The sequence below is a fragment of the Hibiscus syriacus genome, unplaced genomic scaffold (assembly GCF_006381635.1).
Source record: "Hibiscus syriacus cultivar Baekdansim isolate YM2019G1 unplaced genomic scaffold, ASM638163v2 tig00110547_pilon, whole genome shotgun sequence".
Lineage (NCBI taxonomy): Eukaryota > Viridiplantae > Streptophyta > Magnoliopsida > Malvales > Malvaceae > Hibiscus > Hibiscus syriacus.
The window spans coordinates 244,482-253,500 of record NW_024062774.1 but is presented as its reverse complement, the minus strand read 5'-3'; the positions used below and the strand labels follow the sequence as shown (position 1 = coordinate 253,500).

Sequence of the window (9,019 nt, the reverse complement as noted above, 5' to 3'; positions counted from 1 at the left end):
TATATCCGTAGGGTCGTGGGGAATTTGTATAGAAAACGACTGCTTCTTACTTATTAACCCTTCCTCCTTTCCTCCTTCCTTATCTTTCTCGATCTTCCAATCTTCTTCAACACAGATGGGGAATTGCCAGGCCGTGGACGCGGCGGCTCTGGTGATACAGCATCCGTCCGGGAGGCTAGAGAGGTTATATTGGCCGATCCCTGCGAGTGAAGTCATGAGAATGAATCCGGGTCATCATGTTTCTCTCATCATTCCCTTGCCTATGTCTGAGGACGAGCAAGGGAATCGAGATCGGAGTACGGTGCGTTTCACTCGTGTTAAGCTTCTCCGGCCCACCGAGACTCTCACCCTCGGCCATGCTTATCGACTTATCACTTCTCAAGGTACCATGCTCTTCACTTTCTTCCTCGGGAGCTTGGAGGGTTTTTCAACCTGATTGTTGCTTTCCATCATCTTCTTTGAATTGGTTTTGTAACTTACTGCTGTTTCCTGTGCCTGCAGAGGTCATGAAGGTCATGAGAGCGAAGAAGTATGCCAAAACGAAAAGGGACACGATGAAAAAGTTGCAGCAGCATGAACAAGAGAACCTAAGTTCAGGAAGAAAGTCCGACGCAGACACCACCGACCAAGTATGTTTCCTATGTTTTTCCGATAAGTCTCGAGTCAAGACTTCGAGTAAGCTCAAGTTCTCTGATTTGGAAAACCAGCTGCGATGTGCAATTTCATGAGCATTTTTCCAGAATATGTATAAAAACTTTTCAGCATATCATTTTAAATGAGTCACTCACCTTTCATATATATTCTTCCCAGTTAAGCAAACTGTGAATACGGCTTCTCAGACACCACTATTACCCTCAATGGAACTATAAGCATGATAATCACATGAAAAAGATATCATGAAATTGTTCTATAAAGTTTTCATCTGCTATTAGATTATAATACTAACTATAAACTGTAAAAATGTTCGGAACAGTTATGTTTTGTTCTCATTCAATCCTAAACACTAAAGGTGCTTGTCTAAAACTTTGCAGGAACTAAAGCAAGAAAGGCAAAGCTCAAGGACAACACCTGAGAACGCCGATGCGATGAGGTCGAAATCATGGCGGCCGTCATTACAGAGCATCTCAGAGGCTGGAAGTTAATATTGATTTGTGTTCAGGTTTCAGTTGTAAGGTGTAGATTAGGTTTTGAGAATGGCAATGGCAATGAACTGCCTCTTTTGTGCAATAAAGACCCCAAAATAGGGAAAATGGAAATTCACCAATTGAATGAAGGTGACAACCGAGATTTTCTAATTGCAAACAAAGCTCCCAGATTGAAATCTGTTTCAAGAAATAAAAAACACTTGTATAGCTTCTGAGTTCAGAAGATCCTCGGATCCTACGCTGTAATATTCTGAAATGAAATTAGGATTTCCAGTCTTTCACTCAACTCTTCTTACAAATTCCAAACTTGATCGGTAACTAAAACTACAATGTGATGATAATGTGATTAAAATTGTTATGAATTATGTGAAGGAAATCATCAGGGAGAGTTTGAGTGCCAAACCTCCCAATCATGATCGACATGATTTTGGGCCCATAACAACGACGCCCGAGCAGCCACAGGTGCCCCGGGTAATTGCTTCTCCTTCAAAGCTACGAACATATCCGTGAAAGGCTCCACCAACAGTGTTCCAGGTCCTCCATACTCATTGTGCAAGAAATTGTTAAATACCTGTTTTCAACAATAGAAAATATTAAGCTTTACGAAAATTCTAAAGTTTCATATCAGAACTGGAATCTTTTGCAAGTAAAGCCTAATAAAGGTAGAAGCAACCTTCAACACAAACTATCACATGTATGTTGAGCCAAATTCAGAGAAAAGCCAACAATGGGCCAAACATTCACACAAGGAAGAACATGACTAGCTGTCAGGAAAAGAGTGATTTGTTATTTTCTTGCCAGATATTTCTTTTGCAGTTAACTATTGAACAGTTTCCAGCTCATAAAAAACTAGGCCACTTAAAAAAAAGATGAACAAATGTTTGAGTTAGAAGCAATCATTGCAGATAAAGACTATGATCAATAAGAAATGGGCAGTTAAAATTAAGTTGTCTGGATTGAAAGATTTGAAACACCATTCTCAACCTGTTGTACGATACTATGATTACAGGGATTAACATGCTAAGCTTAACTAGTGATTATTATCACCATTGACCACATGCTCCTTTTCCTCTGTATATCCCAACATGTACATTTGAATGGAAAAAACCCATTTGAATGGGAAGCCAGTAGTGATAAAGTTATTGTGAGTGATACTACTGATGTTTGTATTTCAATCACAGAGGTGGAAGTGTATTTCATGGTGAAGAACACTTCGGATCAATAATAACCAGTTTAGAAGAAAGGAACCGAGATGTATCTGCTAAGTGTCAAAGGATTTCCCAGAAAATGTAATCAATGAGATGATTTTATCAGAACTGCCTACTTCACACGCATTTGTACGACTCCATTTTCCATAAAATCATTCCCACTCTCTCAACAATCCCTTACCCTACAATCGAAAAAGAACCATAAAAACAAAAGCAACAGTTTAGCTATTTGTCCTGCCTGAGATGCAGGCTAAGTTCCATTTCTAATTAAAGTTTCCCCAGTTCTGCCAAGTAGGTAGTTAATAAACAATGACATAATCAACTCAAACCATGTTTAAAAATAAGTCAGAAACAGACTGGTTCACCATGTACTGTTAACTCTAGGACCACATGTTGCATCAGCACTTGCCAACAAAATAATGACATCTTTCAAGCATGATGAAGCCACTCGCATTATCAAACCTGCTAAAGCAACTTGTGCACCTATGCTCTACTGAAGTCCCTTAATATAGAAGAAGATTTTGATTAAAATTAATGCATCGTATTTGTTTAATATAAAACTTCAGCCATGAATATTGCAATTTAAATATTCAAAGGAGTAAGACTATTATCATCAATGTAGAGAAAAGCATGTAGTCTTATTTCATTCCAAGATCTAAATTCATCGAAGGGTTCATTGAAGTGTTCAAGGAATGAATTCTGACATCTAACACCATCTCATTATGCGAGATCGTTAACCATCATAGTTCATAATACGTCCATGAATCTTAGGTCATTACATATCAATTTAACAATAGGATGAAATGGGATCAATTTAGTTCATTGAGATAAGTTGATTACGCTGTCATTTTTACTTTTCTTTATTTAAGGCTGCTGAGTCAGTAAGCCATTGAGAATATCAGTATATTGATAACTTTATTGAATGGGAAATACGTAAGAATACTTCCAGAAAATGTATATTCTTTCTTTTATATTTATCTCGCTCTTCTCTCTTTCTGAAATTCTCTCCTCCACAGATTTTCTTCTTATTTCTAGCTTTCTTTATCGTTGATAACATAGGTTTCCTTGAAATCTAACATGTCCATTGAGATAATAATTCAACAAGACAGTAAATATCTCAAGAAAATGGCCCAATTAGGAGTCATGATATTGTTAGTAAAGGTGGGATATTGTCAAATAACCCTGATCTGGGTCATAACAGGAGAAAAGAAGTATAATGATATGCCCCTTCTCCATATTGTATAAGGCATACTTTGGTCAAGAAAAAGAATATGACAAAAGTTTTAAAGTTGCATCATGTTTTTCAAGCAGTTGCATGTCTTTCTTATTATTACGTGCAACAACCTTTCTATACCTCCTATCTGATACGAAAAAAGTCTTCCACATTAATGAGCATGTTTAATCAAGATATTTCTGGACATTAAATAATAATTCTTCTAAGTGCAATGGAACTACAATATGGTTTGACTCTTGGGAAGGAAACTAGGCTCCAAACCGGGGGGGTGTTTGGGGGGGGGGTTCCTTCATAACAACACCGAACTTACATAGTAATCCAAAGGCTACCGCAGTGAAAATCCAAAAGTCAGTAAGACATCCATTGATGGAAGAAGAGCATTAATAAGAAAAACAAACTGAACGCATAGTGATTGCATTGAGTACTTGGATTTCATATGCCAACAAGTTAAATGAAATTTGGGGTAATTAGTTGAAAGCAAGTGCTCCCAGCGGCACATTCTTCTAATTAGCGGTGATCAAAGCTTGAGCCGACTCGGAAAAACCAAAATTTTCAACTCAAGTTGAACCTTAAAAAACTCGACTTGGTTTGACTCATCTTGAAAAAAAATTCAAATTCGAGTCGAGTTGTAAAATAGAACTCGAATAACTCAAAACTTTTAGTAAATAGCGAATTGGTTTTCAAGTTTGAGTCAAGTTCCTTAATTATGCGTGAAATATGTATAATACATGTAAAAAAATTGAAGAAATATATATGTATATCATATATAATTATAGAAAATCGTTTAAATTGAAATCAATTAGTACCATAACATCATAAAAATTTACAAATAAATTTAAATTAAAACTCGAACAATTCGACTCGAATTCGTAAACTCGACTCGAAAATTTTTCAAATAAAGAGTTATAAAATAAGACTCGTCAACTCGAAATATTTTGACTCAACTCGACTCAATCATACTCACCCCTACTTCCAATCATGTAGGTGAAATTCAATTTTATTTTTAAAAAAAAGATTGTTCAGAAAACCCCAATGGGAGTGTTGGCGAGACTGAGACTTCAGTTCTTACTAAGGTGCTAATCATTAGCACCAACTGAACCAATCCATTTTGGGAGGTGAAACTCGATTATGTATAAATGCTTAAAATTTAACAAAAGAAATAACAGGCTCTTCAAATGTCGTTGAATTTAACAAAAACCTTTCTTAATATATTAACATTTAATCAAAGGAAATATACTAACAATAATACCACATCAATTAATAGTCATTCAAATGAACTAAGAAATTTAATATTAGAAGAAAACAAAAGGAGCTGCGATTACCTCAACGCAGACGTCAATAACAGCATCAAGATCATCACCAAATTTGTCTCTGTCTTTGGATAATTTCTTGAAAAGCTCATTTTTAAACTTCCGGGTCTCCTGTGATATCAAATAATCAAAAGAAAATGAATCATCGGAGTTTCGTATTCATTAAAAATAAGTTAATTCCAAACATATAAGAGTGTGTATAAAATTACGGCTTCCGCAAACTCAGGGATAGGGTTAGGGTAAACGTATCTCTGGGGATGCGAGGCACGGACAGGGATAAGGGATGGTTTTACGGAGATGAGTTTCGAAGAGAGGATTGAGCAAGAGAGAGGATGAGGCTGGTGTAGGTTAAGGCCGGCGTTGCGCAGGGTAAGAATGGTGGTGGTTGAGGTTTTGTCGGAAGTAAAGGGTGGCGGATTATAGACCAACGAACACGAAGATGGCGCCATTTCCGGTGATGGATTGCAATCGGTGGAGTTTGGAATTTTAATTTGACTTGGATTCTATTGGGCCGGGTAATTGCTAATCTGGGGCTTGGGGTTGGTATTGGACGTCATAGTTTCAAATTTGATTTCAAAATTTTCTAGGGGTTCAGATTAATATTTAGGTCGAATGATATTTTTTATCCTCAAATAATTCAAAAAAAATTGAATATTTTTAAATTTAAACTCTTTTAGCTCTTAAATTTTTATCTTTTTATCAAATTAAACCAGTTGACAACAAGCAAGGAGTTTATCTGCAGGGACAAACTTCATCTTTAAGTCCATTTGCTCGCAAGTCCAGAATTGATATGGTATTATTGTGTCTCAACATATCTGCAATGAACTCTGCATCCTTTGGTCCTATCTAAGAGAATAAGAGAGACCCTTTCGCATTATTATACAGAAAAAAGATCAATGAAATCGGTTTTTATTGAGGTTTATGGAAGCTAGTTTACCTGGCACCAACCAAGCTCAAGTGTTTTCACATTTCCATGGAATTTAAGAACTTCAGACAAAGCCTTTGCTCCATCAGCTCCAATGGGATTATAACCAAGTTCCAACTGATGAGGGGAAAGAAAAAAAGAGGGGGGAGTCAATCATGTATCCCAAATGGAGCATAGTAAGGCGTAAAGGGCAGCTGAAGTTTATTATCATGATGAAATGACTCACATTAGTAATGGCAGCATTATCTTTTAAGGCTTCAGCTATCGCACCAACCCCCTTGGCTCAAATATTATTTCCAGGACACATTAGAAACAAATTCTTGCCTTCATATAGTTGTATAGGAATAATCCAAAAATTAATTAAATACCCAATATAATTTACACGAGAATCTAAAGAAGTATTCTCACCAAGTCTATGGTTGTTATTGTACGGTTTTCTTTCAAAGCTTCAGCAATTTTTTCTGCACCCTGATAGTTTCCAAAACTTTGTATCAATGAATCTCAACTCCACGTTTCTACACAAGTGTTGGCATTCAAATTCATTGTGATCATAATTCTCAGCAGGGTCCAACATAGAACATATCCAGTAATATATATAGTTCTTCATTGGTTGCCCATGCTTAAATCTTATAAATGAAAGAACTACAAGAGAAAAACTTGGCATATTAACCGTGTTTTATTTATTGAATACCTCATCACCAATGTCATTCATGTAAAGGTTCACCCGTAGCAGGTTCTTGCTCCTTTCGATATATTCCGCGACATGAAAAGCACCTAAGCATACAAGCGTCACCGCTCTAATCACAACAGCATTTCATCAAATACACGCAAAGGAGTCTAATGCTCCAAACTATTACTTAAGTATCAGAAGTAATGTTAAAACGCAAGTACAAATAACACCAAGGATGTGAAAACCACTGGACTTTCATGATGCAGGTCAGAACAAACAGAAATCGAAGTAAATAAGAAATGTACCCGTAACGACTTGTTCCCGTCTAGCCCTTTGGCCAATGCATTAGCCCCCAGAGCGCCTCCATAATTACCACTTGAACAGTAACATTATGTCAGAAGATTTTCAGATGCTGATTAAAAATGAAAGTCCAGATGTACCAGAAGAAAACTTAAGCAAATTTTTTCTTAATAAAAACAGTTCAAGAATGGAAGGCACACTTGCCATCCAGCCTCTCAATACATAACCTGTTGCATGAGAAACTCGAGAAATTTGTAGAATACAGAACCTGGAACACTTTAACTTACTTTAGGTGTAAATGCCGGATAGTGTTATTCTCAACAAGAGCTCCTGCTAAACTAGTAAATCCCTATCCCCATTCATTTAGGAACATAGAAAACATAAATAAATAAGTTTGCCACTTTGCTTAACTGAATTTGAAGCAATATTATAAAGAAAATGGTAAGGCAATTTCTTACAGAATAGTCAATCATATTGTTATTAAGTTCTACAACACGTAAGGTTGAAATTTTCTTCAACTCTGCAATTGCCTCTGCACCCTGCATAGAATAGCGATTCAGCATTAAAGTACATCTCAACTGCAAAGGCCTTCAGTTGTTCACAAAGCAATTCCAGGGAAATCAGAGTGGATATTAACATAATGCTAACCTCATCCCAAGTCAACACTGTTTAGCTGGAGCTTTTAAATGCTACCATTGTTTCACATAGGGACTGCAGGATAACATAGATTACTTGAAACATACACCTGAGCATTAACAAAGTTCTCAGCAAAAATGTAAATCCGCAGAAAATTGGCACAAACAACATTCAGCATATATTTCAATGTAGTAATCCCATTTGAAATATTCGGAGCCTTTTGTTTGGAAAGCCGGAAGCATATAGTAGAAAGTACAGTATTGCTTCTATCTATATTTAACATGCTCCCAACTACATCAATACATCATAATATCCAATGGGATTCAAACATAAATGCAATTTATGCATCAGTTTCTACCTTTGTATGTGATTCGATCCCATTGTAGTTCGTTATGACATTATCAAATTAAAAACAAATACAAGCGACGTAAATGACTTTACCAATATAATGTTATTGTGAATGAGACAGCTCCGTACAAGAATGTAAATGCAGTAATCATAAAATACTGTTGAGAAATATGAAAGAAATGAGAATCTAGGAATGTGAATGAGAAAGAACTGTATAATAATGAAAATGCAGTAACAATAAAATACTGCTGAGAAATACTAAAGAGACAGGAATCTCTACGTAGAGACAATATATCCCGATAAATATTAGGTACCTAAATATAGGCAACATATCCCTCGGTGTTGCAGGACAGGAGCATTTAACCATTTTAAGTTGTCAGTTATATCAAGGAGAATTTAGGCTGACCTTTACTCCTCCATCTCCAATGGGTTTCCTGAAAGATTAAGTGTTTTCAATACCGTATTTGCTTGAAGAACACCGTCAAAGGCTTTTATTCCTGTGGCTGTTATGCCATTAGCAGCAAAACTTACTTCCTCAACAATCTGAAAAGGAGAGGTGTTCATTCAGAGAATGCATAACCAGGAGCATCAATGCTTCAAAGCTTCAATAATGATATAGAATTGTTTGTAGACAATACAGTGAAAATGAAGATCTAACAGAACATAAGGTACAAAACCTCGATGATAATAATAGGCAACAATAAAATCATAAAACAACACAGTCAAATAAAGGCTAGGGAAGCATAACCTGATTGTAACCTAAGCTCTCGGCAAGAAAAAGTAGTCCATCATCTCCAAAGTTGCGTCCTAATAAAAATGTATCATAAGGCATATCATGTTTCATTCACATGAAATGAATTTGCATGCCGTAGAAAAATATATTGCACCTTAGATCCAACTGGATAACTTGGTAACAATGGTAAGGAATGAAAGCAATGACACCATAAAGAAAATTTTGTAAAAGACTACTTTTATTGTCCATTAATTGCGCCTAGGGTCATGGGTTTTAAAAGGCGCAAGGCGCACCTAGGTGCAAAAGGTCCTGGAGCCTAGGCGCATGCGCGCGCCTTTCGTAGGCGAGGGTCACTTTTATACTAAAACAATATTATAAACATATATATGCTAAAAAGTTTATAAATTAATTGTATGAATATTGTAATACCTTCATTTTGTCCTAAAACTAAAGAGGAAACAAAATGAAGGGACCAAACTTGTAAGCTAGGTTCGTACGGAACATCATGGG

General features: G+C 36.3%; 2 protein-coding genes, 1 long non-coding RNA gene and 1 pseudogene across 4 annotated transcripts; 1 reads left to right on the top strand and 3 right to left on the bottom strand.

The window, feature by feature from the left end:
- Positions 1–1,295, top strand: LOC120130406. Of its 2 annotated transcripts, none has more exons than XM_039147644.1 (3): positions 1–383; positions 502–629; positions 1,032–1,295. In XM_039147644.1, exons 1-3 carry the CDS (start codon positions 116–118, stop codon positions 1,140–1,142), a joined length of 507 nt encoding a protein of 168 aa, XP_039003575.1. In that variant the 5' UTR covers positions 1–115; the 3' UTR covers positions 1,143–1,295. The 2 variants fall into 2 exon arrangements, with proteins under 2 accessions (XP_039003575.1, XP_039003576.1); XM_039147645.1 differs by having other exon boundaries at positions 502–675; positions 1,032–1,161.
- LOC120130407 (protein PLASTID REDOX INSENSITIVE 2, chloroplastic-like) lies at positions 1,296–5,361 on the bottom strand. Its single transcript, XM_039147646.1, has 3 exons — positions 5,107–5,361; positions 4,910–5,008; positions 1,296–1,716 (listed from the first exon to the last, which is right to left on the bottom strand). Exons 1-3 carry the CDS (start codon positions 5,344–5,346, stop codon positions 1,525–1,527), a joined length of 531 nt encoding a protein of 176 aa, XP_039003577.1. The 5' UTR covers positions 5,347–5,361; the 3' UTR covers positions 1,296–1,524.
- Positions 5,362–5,629: 268 nt separating this feature from the next.
- Positions 5,630–7,355, bottom strand: LOC120130425 (annotated as a pseudogene).
- A 106-nt stretch (positions 7,356–7,461) lies between these two features.
- On the bottom strand, positions 7,462–8,717 carry LOC120130404. Its single transcript, XR_005516833.1, has 3 exons — positions 8,525–8,717; positions 8,183–8,319; positions 7,462–7,503 (listed from the first exon to the last, which is right to left on the bottom strand). It is a non-coding gene; the product is annotated as an uncharacterized LOC120130404 (long non-coding RNA).
- Positions 8,718–9,019: the final 302 nt, after the last annotated feature.